At 43.8% G+C, this 19694-nt stretch overlaps 1 protein-coding gene across 1 annotated transcript; it reads right to left on the bottom strand.

The window, feature by feature from the left end:
* Positions 1-1415: 1415 nt before the first annotated feature.
* LOC146425448 (uncharacterized) lies at positions 1416-5760 on the bottom strand. The gene has a single exon (XM_085041532.1). The coding sequence runs from the start codon at positions 4112-4114 to the stop codon at positions 1949-1951; it is 2166 nt and encodes a 721-aa protein (XP_084897658.1). The 5' UTR covers positions 4115-5760; the 3' UTR covers positions 1416-1948.
* Positions 5761-19694: the final 13934 nt, after the last annotated feature.

The raw sequence follows: 19694 nt of genomic DNA, 5'->3' as shown, positions 1-19694 counted from the left end.
GGACAGCTGAGCTCCCCCTGAAAATTCAGGGTCGCGACTGGGAGGTCTGCTTACCCCAGGATCTGGCAGCCGAGCAGAGTCAGGGTCCCATCTGGGGTGCCAATTTGATTCGCCCCAATCGAGCTCAGAGACACTTCAGAGACCAAGTCAGAGAAGTGGGTATTTGCTTTATTCGGTGCACCAGATGTGTGGGAATTGTTTCCATCAAACACACACATCTCAGTACCCCAAAGACACAGTGTTATAGGTAAAATCATGAATATTAATTACATTCTTCAGGATAGGAGTGGTTATACAAATAATTTCTTGGAAGTCATTAATATCATTAGCATGTGCACCACACATGCTCCGTATGTCCTGGTGGTCTTTGGATACCCCCAAAGCCCCCTCCAAGGTGAAGGTCCTTCATGGGATGATTCAGCGGTTTCTGTGCTGGTTTCAAATGCATGCTTAGCTGATAAGCCATCAGGCCAGAGCTGTTACCTACAATTTGAATTTGAATTAAGAGTTCAGCCTTCAGCCCTGGAAGCCACAGACCGGCGCCTGTGCTGGTGGAAGGGGGGCAAAAGCTCAGAGAATCTTTCTCAGTAGCAAGAAAGAGGAACCAATTTCTATGCGGAGAAGATGAAAAAAGAGATTTCAAACCAGCTAAGCACAGTCTCCTATGCTGTTGCACTGGGTCCTAAGCAACCTCTCAAACCTCTTGTGATAAAAACATATCATAATGTTGGCTTTTTGAAAATATTACAATAGATACAATGTGTATAATTTTAATTCTTTTTACAAATGTAGCCTTGCTGTGAAAAAATAGCTGTGTAATAATGACTAATGTCTTTCTTTTTGTTGCTAGCTAAACTCAAGCATAGTAGTAGTGAAATATCTGTTATAGTTTTGTTAAAATTCTTGAACGGCCTACTTGAACTAGATAACATCTCACGAACAGACCCTGCCACTGACATTCCAACTATCAGCACCTGTCATCTGCAGAAACTACAATTTGAGAGTAATAACAAAATCAATTAAAGAAGACTGAGCATGCTCCAAGGAAGCGTATCCAAAGAGGAGCTAAGCTAAGCAGTTCCTAGAACATGCAAACTAGTTTGGAAAAAAGTTTGAATATACATATGAAGCACGGAATTGACTCCACAACTCAGATAGTTATGAAGTAGGTATGTGTTTATTCCAGCTGGGGTGCATGGGGGGTAGCCCCTCCAAAGGCATGCACACCCTCAGCGGCACTTCACTAAGTTTATATTAGGTTACAGATTACATATGCATAAAGTTAGACAAAGCCTCTATACATATTCATTACCTATCCCCGCTTCGTATTACAATGAGTTCAAAGTTCATTTAAATATGCTCGCGCAAGCGCAGTGTCTTCAAATTAATTGTGGGCGAGGGTCCCGATGATTAATTATGACATATTCCCTCCTCTTCATCACGATGAACTGTTCACCCTGTTCCCTTGCGCATGCTCCCTTGGTCCTTGGTCCTAGTCCAAGCCTGAGAACCAACTTGTACCGGTCCTGGGGTCCAAGGGCAGGATGCTCGGTTACACTTGGTGGTTTCTCTCAATTACTTGGCTCTCTTCTCTTATCCTCCCCGGTACCAAGTAGGCACAAATTCATTAAGAAAATAATAAATGGATCGCAGCTGGCATATCTTAGTAAATCATTATACAATCTCTGGCTCTCTAAATCAGTTTAAAAATATTATTATTACTATTATCCAGCTTCTAGCTCTTTTACATTAGTAATTTCTATTTTACCCTAAATCAGTCCCCCCTTTTCTATAAGATTAGTAAATTCTTTTACTAGTAAATGGCATCTTCTTCTAGCAAGCTTGTGCGATAAGTATCTCTCAATGCCTTACCATGTACATTTGATAAGGTAGTTAAAATGGATAGCCTCTTTAACATCCTACAATTCCAAACAAATAACAGAACAGATTACACAAGACTAACACCTACCAAAATTAGTAAAACAATTATGGGGTGACATAATGTATTAAGGATACCAGTTGCAGTAGGTGACCATCCAAAAAGCACATCCCACCAGTGGTGATCCGCATCCTGCTTTGCTCTTTGCAAGACTCTGCTTATTTCCTCTGTATCATGGTGAATGGTTAATAAAATTTTCTTTCCACTTTTTTGAATTTCTTTCAGGATGTTAATTAAGTCTTGGTGCTCTACCAATTGTCTTACCAGCGTAAGGTTCATCCCAATAGGTGTTGATGATAAGTCATGATACATTGTGTAATTGGATTTTATCAACTGATGAGATACAACTGGTGCCAAATACAAAAAGTCACACCCAATGATCTTCACAAAATTACAAACACAAAAATTAGAACGGTTCCTAACATCCAAAGTAACATTGTCATTATCTATTTCTATGAAAACACACATTGTTCTTAAGCAAACACAACCCTGACCAATATATACAAGTACTGTTTTCTGGTTAGCATCCGTGTGAACTTCAAAGTGGCAAATGCTTTGCTCAACATCTAAGCATATGTCTTTGGCGTTAATTGTGTTACTCTCACAGATAAACCCTTGTTCTCGTGCAATGCATGATCCTATATTTACAGTTTGCCATTTCTTGTCAACCATCCAGGCCCATGCTCTGTGTTCAGAAGGGTAAAGCACTGCTCCATCATGGTTTAATCCTAAAGGAACAATGGGATGTATTACATAAATTGTGGCATTGCGTATAGTAAGTACAAAGGCTGTAGCTGTGTTAGTAATTGGATCATAGGTGAAGTTTACCAAAGTCCACCAAGATTGGAGTTTCTTTTCCAGTTCAGTAGCATTATCCCAAACAGCTTTTCGTATTTCAATAGGGAAAACACCTTCATTTCCTTCCCTTATAATTAAAGAGGCTGCTGATTGCATCCATAATTGTGCTTGTATGCAACTAAGAGCAAGGGACACATTATTCTGAACTGCTCCAAGTGCATCTAATATTAATTTATGATCATGATTATTAGCCTTTGCAAGATCTGGAAGTACCTTTGAAATTTGCCACTGACCATTTCCTAACGCTAGTAAAGAAGATTGTAAAGGTTGTTTCAGTCTTGTTAGATTGCCAGTTGTGGTGGCCAATTTATTCATTAGTATCTCTGAATCAATCTCATTTAAAACACCCAATCCCGTTCCTAACACTCCAGTTAAATCTCTTCGTGTTCTGCTCCTGAAGAGTCCTTGCCTCTGTAACCATGTTGTCCAGCCTTCAAAAGATGTTTTTATAAGAGAGGAACAAGCTGGTTGAATTTCAGAGATGTTAATTTGCATCAGTAATTCTACACGCTTAAGAGACCATTCTGGGTTGAACAACAATTGCTGTTGGCCTGTATTTCTTATCACATATGGGCCAACTTCATAAATTTCTGGTCGAAGTGTTAGTTTAGGAGGAATAGGACTGTTAATTTGGGAGGACTCTTGTTTTGGTTTGGCTACCACTCTCAATTTAATTTTCTGAATCAAACCTAATAATGTTGGTCGAGTAGGTTTAGATGTCCACTGGCACACTACATAAAAAGGATGAACCATAGTAAGATTAAACCAGCAGTCACTTTGCTCTTCCTTGCAAGACTTGGTAATTTCAACATTATTATTGCTTGGGTCACCGGAAGTTTGGTTGCTAGCAAATTTCTGGCGACAACATAAGGAAAACACACCTTGTTTAGCACACTCCCAGTCCTCAGTAGGACATAATTCCTTTGAAATGCCAGAATGAATTTTGGATGCCAAATTGAAATCAGAAAAATGGCCAAGAACTGTAATATAAGAGGCTTTTTCATATTGAAAACCAGGTTCAATTTTCCTGCATCCCACCTGGATTTTTTCATTAATGATACCAGGTAGGGTCATGACCCACTCATCTCGATTCCAAGCCCATTCAGGTGGGTGGTAAGTTTCATCATCATGCATTACAATTATAGCCAAATCCGGACAGCTGTCTGTAGGGTACTTTCCCTGAAAGCTAGAATGCCCTATGAGGGCTTGTGACCAAGGCCATTCAGTATTGCCCTGGTTGAAAGTACCTCCTTTTCCTTGAAGTATGGTTATAACTGTGAGAACACCAAAGAGAGTAACTTTTCTAATTGCATTCATTTTACCCGGGTAAATTTCAATTTCAGTTCATTATCGTTAGAAGCTACTTTCCAAGGGGTCTCTGGAGCCTTCTTCACTCGAGTGTGATGAATCCAGGCGCTCTGTTCTTTGATTTTGATCGCAGTGAAAGTGGTAAGGAGTACTTGAAATGGTCCTTCCCACTGTGGCTCCAAAGTTTTCTCTGTAAGAGACTTAACATAAACATAATCTCCAGGTTGAATGTTGTGTACTGGGCTGTCTAGGCCCCGACTCCGAGTTCCAGCCACATGCTTTTCAATTTTCCTGAGTTGCTTACTCAAGGCCACCATATAGACGGTCAGTGTTTCCTCTCCAGCTTGAGTGGATAGTCCTTTCTGTACTCCATATGGTCTCCCATAGAGCATCTCAAAAGGACTTAATTTTTCTTTAGTTCTGGGTTTAGTTCGGATTCGTAACAATGCAAGTGGAAGAGATTGGGGCCATGTTAAATTGGCTTCTTGCCCCAATCTTACAATTTGTTGTTTGATTAGGTGGTTCATTTTCTCCACCTGACCACTTGACTGTGGGTGGTATGGGGTGTGAAGCTCCCAATCTATGCCCAAATGATGGCTAACTTGCTGTACTACCTTTGAGATGAAATGCGTTCCTCTATCTGAGGACATTGTGGCTGGAACTCCGAAGTGTGGTATTATTTCTTGTAACAATACCTTGGTTACCTCCCGGGCTTTGACAGTTCTAGTGGGAAAGGCTTCTGGCCATCCTGAAAAGGTATCTGTTAATACCAACAAATATCGATACCCCCCTTTTCTTGGGAGTTCCGAAAAATCAATTTGCCACTGCTGTCCAGGCCCATTCCCTTTCCCAATTTGGCCCAATTTTGGTTTGGGGATATTTTTGGGGCTAGTCTGGAGGCAAAGGTCATACTGTCGGGTTACTTGTGCAATGGTAGCATATAAATTTCTGGCAATAATTCTTTCAATTAAATATTTGTGTAGGGCATCTATTCCCCAATGTGTCTTTTGGTGTTCTGTTCTTACTAGTGCCCACACTAAATGAGAGGGAATGACCAACCTCCCCTGTTCAGTAATAGCCCAACCCTCTTCATTGTATGACCCATTCGGATCTTCGATTAATTTTTTGTCCTCTTTGTTATAGGTTGGCTTACCTTCTAGGGAGATTTGGCCATCTGGAATTAGAGCCCCTTCAGTTGTCACCTCACCTTTCGCTGCTTCTTTTGCCTCTCTGTCCGCCAAATCATTTCCTTCCTCCAATTCTGAGCTCACTTTCTGGTGTGCCTTAATGTGCATGATTGCTACTTTCTCGGGTAGCTGGACTGCTTCCAACAGCTGGGTTATCTCTTGTGCATGTTTGATGTTTTTTCCTTGTGAGTTCAACAGTCCCCTCTCCTTCCAAATGGCTCCATGTGCATGTACAACTCCAAATGCATACTTTGAGTCTGTATAAATGTTTATCTTTTTCCCTTTGGCTATTTCCAAAGCACGGGTCAAAGCAATTATTTCAGCTTTCTGGGCAGAAGTGTTTATTGGTAGGGGTCCAGATTCTATTACCTTTTTGCTGGTGGTGACTGCATACCCTGCATGTCGCTTTCCACTGATGACGTAGCTGCTTCCATCGGTAAACCAGGTCTCTGCATCATCCAAAGGTGTATCCTTCAGATCTGAACAACTGGAGTATGTGGCTTCAATAGTTTCCAGGCAGTCGTGGTGCACCTGCTCCCCATTGTTTCCGCTGAGGAAGGAAGCTGGGTTGACAATGTTAGTGACCACTATTTCCACATCGTCCTGCTCCACCATGATGGCTTGGTATTTCAGGAACCTCTGTGGGGAAATCCAGTGTCCGCCTTTCACTTCCAGCACTGCAGACACTGTATGGGACACTAACACAGTCATTTTCTGGCCCAAGGTAAACTTGCGTGCCTCTTGGATATTTAGCACGACTGCTGCTACAGCCCTGAGGCATCCTGGCCATCCTTTGGCTGCTGCATCTAGTTGCTTAGACAGATAAGCAACTGCCCGTCGATATGGGCCCAAGTCTTGTGCTAGTATTCCCAAAGCAATCCCCTGCTTCTCATGAGAAAACAGAAAAAATGGTTTACTCACATCTGGAAGTCCCAAAGCTGGAGCTGACATCAGGGCATTCTTCAGTTGTTTGAAGGCCCTCGTGGCCTCTTTTGTCCACTGAAGATCTCTGCTTTCCTTTTTGATGAGCTCATACAAAGGTTTTACAAGGACCCCATAACTAAGGATCCAAAGCCTGCACCATCCCGTCATCCCCAGGAAAGTCCGTAGCTCCTTTACAGTTCGGGGTTTCGGGGTTTGGCAAATGGCCTCTTTCCGGTCTTGTCCCAAAGTTCGCTGCCCAGCACTGATTTCATAGCCCAAATAAATTACTTTTGGTTTTACTACTTGAGCTTTTTTCTTGGACACCCTGTACCCTTGGAGCCCCAAGAAATTTAGTAAACTTACTGTCCAGAGTACACAGGCTTCTTCTGTCCGGGTAGCTATTAAGACGTCATCGACGTATTGCAATAGCTTCCCTTCTTCAGAGGGGGCTTCCCAGGATTCCAGGTCTTTTGATAGTTGATCCCTGAATAGGGTGGGACTGTTCTTAAATCCTTGAGGCAACACCGTCCAAGTGAGCTGAGTTTTGCGTCCGCTTTTGGGATTTTCCCACTCGAAGGCATCTTTCAAGTCTAAAACAGTAAACCAGGTTAGTTCAGGTGTTAGCTCAGTTAGTAGCGTGTAGGGATTTGACACCACAGGATAAAGATCCTCAGTTATTTTGTTTACTGCCCTTAAATCTTGTACCACTCGATATGACCCATCAGGTTTGCGGACTGGTAAAATGGGGGTGTTAAAATCAGATTTGCACTCTCTCAATAGTCCTAGCTGTAAAAACTTTTCAATCACTGGGCTAATCCCTTCCTTGTCTTCTTTCTTAAGGGGGTATTGTTAAACCCTGACTGGTTGTTTCCCTTCCTTCAACTTAATTTGTATCGGAGGTGCATTTTTAGCTCTTCCAGGTAAGTTTGTTGCCCATACCCCAGGGAATACTTGATTCATAATTTCCTCACTAATTTCTCCCTCAGCCTCTGTGATTGTTAGCATTAAACTTAGTATTTCAACATATTGTTGATCATTTACCTCCAGAGTAATTTCCCCATCTTTAAATGAAATGGTTGCTTGTAACTGCTCCAATAGATCTCTGCCCAAAAGGGCTTTTGGAGATCTGGGCATGTACAAAAACTTGTGAATACCCCATTGCTTTCCCAGTTTATACTTTAGAGGTTTGCAAAAATATGCTTTTTCAGATTGACCAGTTGCCCCTTGAACCATGATATAATCATCCCCCACCGGCATTAAAGCTTTATTTAAAACCGAGTATGTTGCCCCCGTGTCCACCAAAAATTCTATTTCTTTTTCCTTTTCCCCTAGCTTCATTATAACCAGTGGATCCGCTAGGGTGGAGTCCTCCGGTCTTCTTCAGTCTTCTTTCATGTGTGCGATGGCTGGTTCTCGACCCCGTCTTCTTTGCTGGTTGTTCTGTTTTCTTTTTGGACATTGGCTCTTCCAATGACCAAATTCCTTACAGTTAGCACACTGGTCTTTACCTAACTTAGGTGGGCCTTGTCTGGGTGGTCCCTGCCTGGATGGTCCTTGCTCATATTTGTCCTTTCTTTCTTCTCCTACTATTGCTACTAACTTTCTCATTCCTTGTTTGTACCCTTCTTCTCGATAGCTAAATACTCTCCATGCTTCATTTAATAAGGTCTCTAAGTTTCTCGCATCCGCCCCCCGAAGCTTCTGAAGCTTGTGTCTAATATCCCCTGTAGACTGCCCCAAAAACAGATTTACTAATTGCAGTATTCCTGTGGCTAGCACAGCTTTTTCCCACGAGAATTCTTCTTGTGTTTTATAAATAAAGATAAAGTTTGGATGTTATTGGAACAGTGTCCCAGAACTTGGACGGTGCAGGCCTGTCGCTGTTGAGCAGCTAGCAGAGTAATGAAGGCACCAGTTCTCAGTGGCAAGAAGGAATGACCTTTATTGTTTTGATTTCATCACATATATAGAGTTCTCAAAAGTCACCCAGATTGGTCAGTCAGAAGCCTTCCCCCAGGCCTGATTGGCCAGGCCTGCACTGTCCAAGTTCTGGGACACTGTTCAATAACATCCAAACTTTATCTTTATTTATAAAACACAAGAAAATTTCTCATGGGAAAAACCTGTGCTAGCCACACAGGCCTGGCTTTTTACATCTTGGTGTTGTGTTTTATAAAAGTCCTCTGCCAAATCCCCTGCTGTTTTTAAAATGAATTGTTTTTCAGTTTCAGTTAGTGCATCCAATAGCAAATGCATGTCACTCCAATCGGGATTATGTTGTTTAATTATAAATCGCAAACGTTTAGCAGTACCTACCGGATCAGTCCGATAATTTTTGGCCACCTTTTCCCATGCGTCTAGATCGATTGTAGAAAAAGGTACCTTAATCAGCACTGCTTCTCCCTCTGGTCCCACTGCTTCCCTTAGGGGGGCTTGTAGCACCTGTTTCCTGGTCCAAGACACGACAGGGCTGTCTGGGCGAGAGGGAGTTGGAGTCAATGTTCCTTCCGAGTCCACATCATCTTGTTTCCTAGGGGGAGGCTTAAGCAGATCAGTTAAATCATGTTCTTGCATTTCTTGATAAACTTTATCTGATTTCATACACCACTCTCCAATGCTGCAGGAGGAGCAACACCTCTTAATTTTTCCCCTTTTGTTTTTATCTTCCTTTTCAAGGGCTAATACCATAGGGTCGGTGGGAGGTCTAATCCCACAATCTCTTTGCCATTCGGGGTGATTTCGGAGGGAGAAAAACATATCAGCATAAGAGACCTCACCCCATTTGCCTTCCCGTCTTAAAAACAGCATTAACTGTAATAGGGTGTTATAGTCTAGAGACCCATGCGGAGGCCACCTAATTCCATCATCTAGCTTGTACAAAGGCCACCACTGAGTCGAAAATTTGATAAGGGTTCTTTTATCTTCTGTACCTCCACTCCCTGCAATTTCCTTCCAATGTGCTAAAACACAGCCAAGTAGAGTTGTTTTAGGAACCTCTTTGCTTTGCCCAGTCCCCATTTTATCTATTTCCTTCTCTTGGTTTTATCCCTCTTCCAGGCAAACTTCTTTTCACACTGCCTTACTGTTTTTTCCCAATTTTCCTCCCACACTGACCAGATTTCAGGAACTAGATGACTCTTTCCACACACTAAAGCAATAACAGCTGCTTCTCACCACTCAGTCACAATAGTAACGGTGTCTCTTTCGTTAAGATCTCCGCTTTTTATTTCGGCTATCTTATATCGAGCCTGAATTTCAGAATCCTCACACGCTAGACACCACTTTGATCTCAAACGGAACACACAATACCACTTTCTGTGGCATGCAGCACACTCACACAATGCCCAAACCTTACAGTGATTATTTTTACACTCAAAACAGAAAGGTATTTTCGGCATCAGACAAGCATCTCATTTATTTCACTCAAAGCCAAGCTGGTATGAGAGAGGAAGAAAAATAAATCAAGATTAATTACTGAGAGGGAGGAAGGGGAAAGAAAAGGAAAAAAAATAAAGGCAACCACTCTTTGTATGGTCCTATGTTCACTAAGTAAATTAACTCAAGAGTCTACAATTCCGCTGCTAAAAAGAACTTGGTAATTTTGTCCACACAAAACTTTTATAATGCACCACCTTATTCTCTTTACAACCTGCGCCGTTACTCTCTGACAGGTCAATAACAGATAGTATCTCTTAACTCCGCAAGCTTGCAAACCCACTAATCAAACTGTGGCACAGCTATCTTCTTTTGATGTAGTCACCGAAAAAATGTCTCTAACTGACCGCGGTAAAAAGTTTCTCTTTATTCACTTACCACCACAATTTCAAACAACTGCATACACTCACTCACCCTAACACAATAAACACGTAATACAACACAATAAGCGCTTCTACGACCACAACAGCAAAGTACAACAAAAATTCCAAAAACCCACACTCATACACCAAAGCTAATAATTCACAACCATACCCAAATATTCACTTCTATTAGACCACTCCTCACACTTAATCAATCAATGCCTCATTTGCTCGTGCAGACTAATCAGCACCCCACACACATACACAACACTGGTGTTAACAATACTTCAAACTAGTTCTCTTTCAAACTAGTTTCCTTAGGGATCCACTCGACCCACCACCAGGATTGCTCGCGGCCGCTCTATCGGACAGCGAATCCCCCCCTGCCAGCTAAGGACGACGAATTACTTCACCGATTTCCCTTAGCCAGCCCTAACCAGTCGCTTGCAAGCTCACCACTCAGGGACAACGCTGCGCACAGGACGTCTCTCTGTGTCTTATCAGCAGCCCTAGCCACGCGTATACGACTTACAGGCTTCCCTATACCCAAAAAACATACCGTTTCTCCACTGTAGCAGGTGGTCATTGTTTGCCCCCGCAGTGAGCGGCCGAGGAGCGGAGGTCCTCCAGGAAAATCCCGGGGCACGCCTAGGATGTCAGCCCCTCAGTCGATCCTGCAGCCAGGCAAATCTTGTCCACCTGGGGTGCCAAATGAAGCACGGAATTGACTCCACAACTCAGATAGTTATGAAGTAGGTATGTGTTTATTCCAGCTGGGGTGCATGGGGGGTAGCCCCTCCAAAGACATGCACACCCTCAGCGGCACTTCACTAAGTTTATATTAGGTTACAGATTACATATGCATAAAGTTAGACAAAGCCCCTATACATATTCATTACCTATCCCCGCTTCATATTATAATGAGTTCAAAGTTCATTTAAATATGCTCGCGCAAGCGCAGTGTCTTCAAATTAATTGTGGGCGAGGGTCCCGATGATTAATTATGACAGATTCCCTCCTCTTCATCACGATGAACTGTTCACCCTGTTCCCTTGCGCATGCTCCCTTGGTCCTTGGTCCTAGTCCAAGCCTGAGAACCAACTTGTACCGGTCCTGGGGTCCAAGGGCAGGATGCTCGGTTACACTTGGTGGTTTCTCTCAATTACTTGGCTCTCTTCTCTTATCCTCCCCGGTACCAAGTAGGCACAAATTCATTAAGAAAATAATAAATGGATCGCAGCTGGCATATCTTAGTAAATCATTATACAATCTCTGGCTCTCTAAATCAGTTTAAAAATATTATTATTACTATTATCCAGCTTCTAGCTCTTTTACATTAGTAATTTCTATTTTACCCTAAAGCACGTAATTGTTTATGAATATGCATTAGGCTAAAGAGTATGTAAAGAGTATCTCTGTCCATACCAGGTGTGCTTTTTGGCTGAATGCCAAGCACCCAGCACTGTACTTTTGCTTATATCTGTCCCTTATTGTCTTTTATTAAACTTTTAAATCCTAACAAGAGAGTAAACCTCGTTTTTCACACTCTTGAGCTGGAAGCCCTACTTTCAGGAGATGATGTCACTAGCATGTTGGAGCTTGTGGCAGAAAGGTGAAGGGAGGTGAATCCTGCTTAGCTTCTGGTCACGTTGCCCCTGCAGAACTACGTTTTTGAAAAACAATTACCGTCTGCATATTGCGCTTCTACTAGAGACTGGCTGAGTCACTGGGGGGAAAGACTGTTACTCTGAATGTGGGTGTTGGGGGTTAGGTTTCTTAAAGGAATTTTCTTCCCATGTGTTGTCATGGAAATGGCAAATGGACGTCAATTAAGAGACAATGCCTTGGCATACTGTTGGAATGGTTCTGGGGGAGGGGGGGACCACGGGGAAGTGGTGTGGTTTTGGCAGTTTCTTAGCTGGAAGTGGTTTGGTCTTTGCCTAGCTTGGAGGGGAGACGGTTGTGGTGTTTGATGCTGTGGGGTTCGGCACTGTGGAGTTTCTCCTGACTGCCTATTGGTGAGGCTGCTGCTTACAGTGAACGGTCGGTGGACTGGGACTCTATGGAGCACCCGCCCTCACAGGGAGAGACCCCCACCATCTGCGTGGGTGTTTCCAACGGAAAAGACTGGGTGGGCCCCCACCTCCTCTCTCTCTCTCTTTCTCTCTGGAGAGAGCATCTCCCAGCTGCTGATGGATTGGAACCTCACTGGAGCTGCCATTGCCAGGATACTGCAGCGGACACTTGAGAGCACGGGGAAGCCGAACACCCTCCCCCCCACACCCTTCTCTCTCTTCCCGGGGCTGCCATTAACCCCTGGGGAGGCTCAAGGCTTGCATTGGAGGGCCCCCTGAAGCCGCGGGGGAGTCACTGCAGCCCCTCTGCCTCGACACGAGCCAGCAGCGTCCCTTTTCTGGTTGTGGTAGTAACAACTATGATACAAGGGAATCAGAAGTTAAGAGATAACTTGTCAGAAACTGCTCACCACACAATATAGCTACTGACTTAGCATTCATTGTGTTTGCCAAACAAGGACTGTGATACTCTGGAACTTCCACGCTGGCAAAAAAACCCCAAATTTGTTGTTCTGGCCTTTGGATGGAGAGAAGGTCAGTGAAAAAGACCTTCTGCAAAGACCCCTCCATAAAACAGAACTACACAGGCGCAAGGATATAAAAATGACTTTTGAACTCATTACAATACAAAGCGGGGATAGGTTATGCATATGTATAAGCGTATTGGGAAACTCTATGAATTTGTAACATGTAACCACATATATACTGAGCTATACGGGACTGATGGCGCGTGTGTCTTTGGAGGGTTACCGCCCACCTGCCTGGCGCTGCAATAAACATACCGACTTTACAACTTAAAATTATATAGGTTGTGAAGTTTTGTCTCTTTCTTAAATCAACTACACCAAAGGGGAAATTGCTTGATGGGTGGGAAAGGCTGTTATTGGGTTTTCAGGGTTTTTTGTTGTTTTTTTTTTATTGCTGCTGTTGTTTGCCTGCCTTGTTTATATATATATATATATAGTAAAGAACTGTGTGAAAAACAAAGTTTTACTCTCCTGTTAGAATTTTAAAAGTTTAATAAAGGACAAAAGGGGACAAAGATAATAAAGCGAAAGTAAAAGTAACAGCGCTGGGTGCTTGGCCCTTAGCCAAAAGCACACCCTGACTATGAAGCACATGCTATACATAGGTTAACTATTGCATCATTCAATGCATATTCATTGTGATAAATACATATCATAATATTGGCTTTTCACAAATATTACAATGGATACTATGTGTATGATTTTAATTCTTTTTTTACAAAGGTAACCTTGCTGTGAAAAATAGCTGTGTAATGATGACTAATGTCTTTCTTTCTGGTGCTAGCTGAGCTTAGACGTAGTAGTGAAATAACGGTTATAGTTTTATTAGAATGCTTGAAATGGATAACATCCAATGAACGGACTCTGCCACTGACATTTCAACTATCAGCACCTGTCGTCTGCAGAAACCACAATCTGGGAGTGATAACAGAATCAATTAAAGAGGACTGCACATGCTCCGAGGAGGCAGATCCAAGGTGAAGTTAGGCTAAGCAGTTGCTGAAACATGCAAACTAGTTTGGAGAAAAGTTTGAATATACATAATTGTTTATGAATATGCATTAGGCTGAAGGGTATGTAAAGGGTGTCTCTGTCCATACCAGGTGTGCTTTTTGGCTGAATGCCAAGCACCCAGTGCTGAACTTCTGCTTTTATCCATCCCCTATTGTCTTTTATTAAACCTTTTAAATCCTAACAGGAGAGTGGACCTCGTTTTTCACATTCATAAACAATTATGCATATTGAAACATTTCTTCAAACTAGTTTGCATGTTCCAGGAACCTTTTGTCATGGCCCATCCTCTGACCCATCTTTTTAGAGCATGCGTAGTCCTTTTGGGGAGTTGTGTATCTCCCCTGCTATTTTTGGTTCCAGCAGGTGACGGTCACTGATAGAAATGTCAGTGGCAGGGATCCTTGTCATGCCTACTCTTCGGATGTTATCCAAATAAGCAGGTTATTTAATTATTGTAAGTTAGCTATAAGCATTCTAAAACAACTATCTTAGCTATTTCACCACTATATCTAAGTTAGTTGCAAAGAAAAATACAGGCATTTAGTTATTATTTTATCTTTATAACAAAGCTACTTCTATAAGACTTAACATTATACACATAGCATCCATTTTGATATTTGCGAAAAGCCAATACTATAATATGTATTTATCACAAACTGTTATTCCTTCTCCCATATCTTTGCCTGAAAGCCCCATACTTTCAAAGCTATAATAATTTAGAGGGATGGGGTCACCTTTTCCATTCCAGGAAGGTTCTTGCCTTCTTTGGCAGACACCCATCTTTTAAACTAGGACAGTGGGCTTGCCTATATATCCATGGGTTTTGCCTAATGATACCACCTATAGCATAGGAAATGCACAGCAGTCCAGCACTGTAAAAGGAAAATTATATATTCCCATGCAGACAAAGTCAGGTCCCCACAAAAAAAGTGCCTTGCAGAAAAAAATAGACCAACTAGAATTGACAACTGTATCTCAATCTAGTTTGGAGCCACTACCCCTTGCCTGGGTTCAGGAAGTCCCAATATACAAACACCTCACTCCTGAGCAGTGCGACTGCTTCATGGATGGATCAGCAAAATATGTTAAGGGGGAGAGAGAGGTGGTGGAAGCCTGCCACCTTTAATTCTGCCAAGTAAATCTCATTGACTCAGCGAGGCAAGGGGGTAGCAGTCAGCATACAGAACTAATGGCTGTGCTCATGATATTAGAAGAGACCTCCAGTCCCTAGCTATGCATATAGATAGATATAGATAGATACTCCTGGGTGCCGTGTAAGGGATTAACTACATGGGTTAGTAAGCAGGAAGCATACAATTGGGCAATACAGAGGAAAACATTGTGGGGTCAGGACTTATGGAAACAACCCAGGAATGTGTGAATTCAAGCCTGTGGGTCCAACATGAGGATGTCCATGTCACCTGAGGTGTCAGGGAGGGGTGGGAACACAATGCCACAACCGATCAATTACCTCAAATTAATAGTGCTACTTTACCTCCTGATATTCTATCCCTTGATGCTCTATTACCTGATGAGGAAGCCCTTGGTAAATGAGCCCACAAAAAATCTGGGCACCAAGATGTTCATGGTGCATACAGATGGACCCAAAGTTGGGGCCTCCCATGTACCTAGGAAGCCATGCAGGAGCTAGTGCAGTGGTGTGCAGTCTTTAAGGTACTGAAAGATTAAAATTTGCCTCAGCAGTCTTATGGCCAGATTCAATAAGGCCCTGTCCCTGGCCATACTTGAAAAATAGATTACATTGGGCCCTTACCAAAGGCACAGCAGTTACAGTACATATTGGTACTAGTTGACACATATAACATGTTGCTGTGTCTCTGGCTGCACATGCCAAACAGAAAGGGGCACTGAAAGGCCTGTGATTACTTAGTAGATAGGTCCACCCACCTTTATCTAGTTAGACAACGTGTCTCATTTTAGAGGCCAAAAGGTTCAACATAGGACTGCTGAACACAAAGTAAACTGGTTATACCACATACCCTATCATCCCAGGGGAGCTGGCCTAGTCAAGCAGACCAATGTCTTACTGAAGGAACAGTTACATATGCTGTTCCTCTCACACTCCATGTAACTGGACAACAGTGCTACAACAAGCTGTAATGAATTTGAATAATAAAGCATATTTCCAAGGCTATACCTCCTACCAACTTCTATTAGGTCACCAGCATTATGAAGTACAATCCAAGATGCTATCAGAGTCTCATGACTCATTGGGAGTCAGAGGTGACTGTCGCTGTTGAGCCGCTAGCAGAGTAAAGAAGAACCAGTTCTCAGTGGCAAGAAGGAAAGACCTTTATTGTTTTGATTTCATCATATATATAGAGTTTTCAAAGGTCACCCAGATTGGTCGGCCAGAAGCCTCCCCCTAGGCCTGATTGGCCAGACCTGCACCGTCCAGATCTTGGGACACTGTTTTTAATAACATCCAAACTTTATCTTTATTTATAAAACACAAAAAGAATTCTCATGGGAAAAGCCTGTGCTAGCCACAGCTCCCCCTTTTTGTTTAAGAACAGAAGACATTGCTTGTGAGCCCCAGTGGATCAGCATGAAGGATCTGTTTGGTAATGGCCAGTTACCAAACAGAGCCTGGTTGAAACTCAAGAAGGGGTCTGTCCGGAGGTGGCCAGCCACTGAACAGAACCCGAACCAGATGCTGATTAAGATGGTCAAAGAGGCCCCATGCAATACCCTAGATAAAGTATATATAACACTAAATCTACATATAAATCTGTAATTCAACAAAACATGCTTTCAAAGTCCTTGCTTTCTGACTCCATGAATGAGTTTCAGTCTCTGCTTGTGGATGGACTGGCGTCTTGGTCATCATCAGAAGGATCACTCGGTTGGTGTTCGGCATCCTGGTTGTCATTTTGAGGTTGCTGGTTCTGTCTCGGTGTCCTAGGTTGCAATATTGATGTAGTTAAGTATTCTATTACCACCAGCTGTGGGCCATTAGCTGCCATCACCCACTCCGGATGACAGGCAATGGGCCATCCGTTAGCTATTATCACTTGCTAATGACCCACCCCGCATGACAGGCAATGGGCTATCAGGGACCCACCGTGTGACTCATAGACTTATCTCATCCCATTGTGAGATGCTCTGCCGAGGAGGGAGGAGCCAGGTGTTCCCACCTGGATATAACCTGGCCCTGGAACTGCCTGAGCTAGCCCTGTCTACTGGGTTCCCAGAAGACCAGAGCTACCACTGGATCTTCAGCTGGAGACTAAACCTTCACAGGATCACCACTTCAACTAGACTACTTCAGTTGGACTGCTACTACCACCCTAACAGGGTGTTAGGTTGTATCTGACTTTGTCAGTGCTTTTCCTTGTATTATTTCACTTATTTTTAATTTCAATCTTGACTTGTGATCTCCCACTGGTTTGTTTTCAAACCAACACATTTTTTGGCGCCCAACGTGGGGCTCGACCTGGGGAAACTCAGAAAATCCTATCACCATGCTCAGCCTGTCTATGTGGGTAATGTATCTTACCCTTTATATTTTCCCTCAAATGGGAAACTATCTACCCGTTGCATTGCTCCTGTTGCGACCAGGGAATGGCATGAGAATTGCTGTATTGGTTTATTATGCCTATTGCATGGTAACCTGTGAGGCGATGAACACCATTCGGAATATATACTCGACTTTGTCTGCCTGGCCTAACCTGAGCTGCTTCGTCTGGGACCTCCTCAGCAATCGCACCCACCCTCTCGGGCTAGGAGGAGAGAGTGGTTTCTTCCAGCATTTCAGGTCAGGCACAGCCATCTTTGACAATATTGAGTTCTTTCTGGATGCTAAGGATGGCATAATCTTCCTGTTAGTTCTGTTTTCTTTCTTCTCTGCGACCAGCACAGTGTACCTCATGCTGAAGAACAGAAAAATACTTTGTCTTCTTGAAGAGGAGAAACGAAGCAAATCAGCAGGCAAGAGGAAAAGAACCAAAAGAGCAGTCGACGTCTCAACACAGACCATTACCAAATCAGAACAGCCAAAGCCAGTAGCGGTTGCCCCCGTCCAGAAAAAGAAATCCAAGAGCAAATCAGTCCGCATAGCAACTGATGAAGATGTGGCAGGACCATCCCACCAAGCAGAAGAGACAGAACCGGAGATCATCACTCGCTCTCTATCCCTGGGGGAGCTGCGTGACCTACGGAGGGAATTCACCCGGCAGGCGAATGAGTCCATCTTGACCTGGCTGCTCCGTATCTGGGACGCCGCAGCTAATGACACTATTCTAGATGGAAGTGAGGCCAGACAACTGGGATCCCTGTCTCAGGATGTGGTCATTGACCAGGGGATTGGGAAAACCCAGAAAACTCTCAGCCTCTGGCGGCGATTGCTACTGAGTGTACGGGACAGATACCTGTGCAAAGAAGACCTCCAGATGCACCAAAGGAAATGGAACACAATAGAACAAGGTATCCGATGCCTGAGAGAATTGGCCGTGCTAGAGATCATTTTCTCAGACAACGAGAGATTCCCCAAGAGCCCAGATAATGTCCGGTGCACTTCACAAATGTGGCTAAGATTCGCGCGGCTCGGACCAGAGATATACTCTCGTTACCTGGCAACATTGCAGTGGAGGGAAGGCGAAGACAAGGTAGGCGTGTTAGCAAACAAACTGAGAATTTATGAGGACACTGTCACCGCCCCACTACGCACCCAGGTCTCATCGGTAGAAACAAACCTGGCCGAGAAAGTCCGGAGATTGATTGAAGAGAGCCATGAGAAACTAAAGAAAGAGCTCACAAAAAGATTTTTCCATGCCACACCAAAACCAACCCGAGTCTCTGCCATCAGGAGCAGACGTACTCCAGTCAGGGAAAAAAAACAAACTCCACGACGTGACCTCTGGTTTTTCCTTCAAGAGCATGGGGAAGACATGAGGAAGTGGGATAGGAAACCCACCTCCACCTTAGCAGCCCGGGTACGTGAATTGAAAACAGAAACATCCACCTCAGGAGGCTCATCTAGATACAACACTGCCCCAGTCTCTTGTGGACAGAACCCCCGACAGAATGGAAAAGATAATATGACTGATCCTCTTGAAGGAACCTCAGGAACACATTTACGAGAGAAGAGCGCCACGCACCAAAAACAGGATTAGAGAAACCCTGCCTCTAGCCAGGTAGAGGAAAGAGATAACCGAATCTATTAGACTGTGTAGATCCGATGGCCTGGCACATCTGACCCACAAAGATACACGGCTTTGGTTGACACCGGCGCTCAGTGCACCCTGATGCCATCCAGGTATGTGGGGACCGAATCCATTTCTATTTCCGGGGTGACAGGAGGATCCCAGCAGCTGACTGTACTGGAAGCTGAAGTGAGTTTAACTGGGAACGAGTGGCAGAAACACCCCATTGTGACTGGTCCAGACGCCCCATGCATCCTCGGCATCGATTATCTCAGGAGTGGATATTTCAAGAACCCGAAGAGACATCGCTGAGCTTTTGGGATAGCAGCCGTAGAAACAGAAGACATAAGACAACTGAATACCCTGCCTGGTCTCTCAGATAACCCGTCTGCTGTAGGACTACTGAGAATTAAAGAACAGCGGATACCAATTGCTACAGCAACAGTGCACCGCCGGCAATACCGCACTGACAGAGACTCTGTGGCCCCCATCCATAAGATGATTCGAGAACTAGAGAGCCAAGGGGTGGTCAGCAAGGCTCACTCACCGTTTAACAGCCCTATATGGCCGGTGCGTAAGTCCAGTGAAGAATGGAGACTGACAGTGGATTACCGTGGCCTAAATGAAGTCACACCACCACTGAGTGCTGCTGTACCGGATATGCTGGAACTTCAGTATGAGCTAGAATCCAAGGTAGCAAAGTGGTATGTGACCATCGACATTGCCAATGCCTTTTTCTCCATTCCTCTGGCAGCAGAGTGCAGGCCTCAGTTTGCTTTCACCTGGAGAGGTGTGCAGTACACGTGGAACCGACTGCCCCAGGGGTGAAAGCACAGTCCCACCATCTGCCATGGACTGATCCAGGCTGCACTGGAAAAGGGTGAGGCTCCAGAACATCTG

The sequence above is a fragment of the Lichenostomus cassidix genome, chromosome W (genome assembly GCF_008360975.1).
Source record: "Lichenostomus cassidix isolate B80296 chromosome W, HeHo_3.0, whole genome shotgun sequence".
NCBI classification, from domain to species: Eukaryota; Metazoa; Chordata; class Aves; order Passeriformes; family Meliphagidae; genus Lichenostomus; species Lichenostomus cassidix.
The sequence above is the reverse complement of the archived record's forward strand: the minus strand, read 5'-3'. Positions and strand labels throughout refer to the sequence as shown.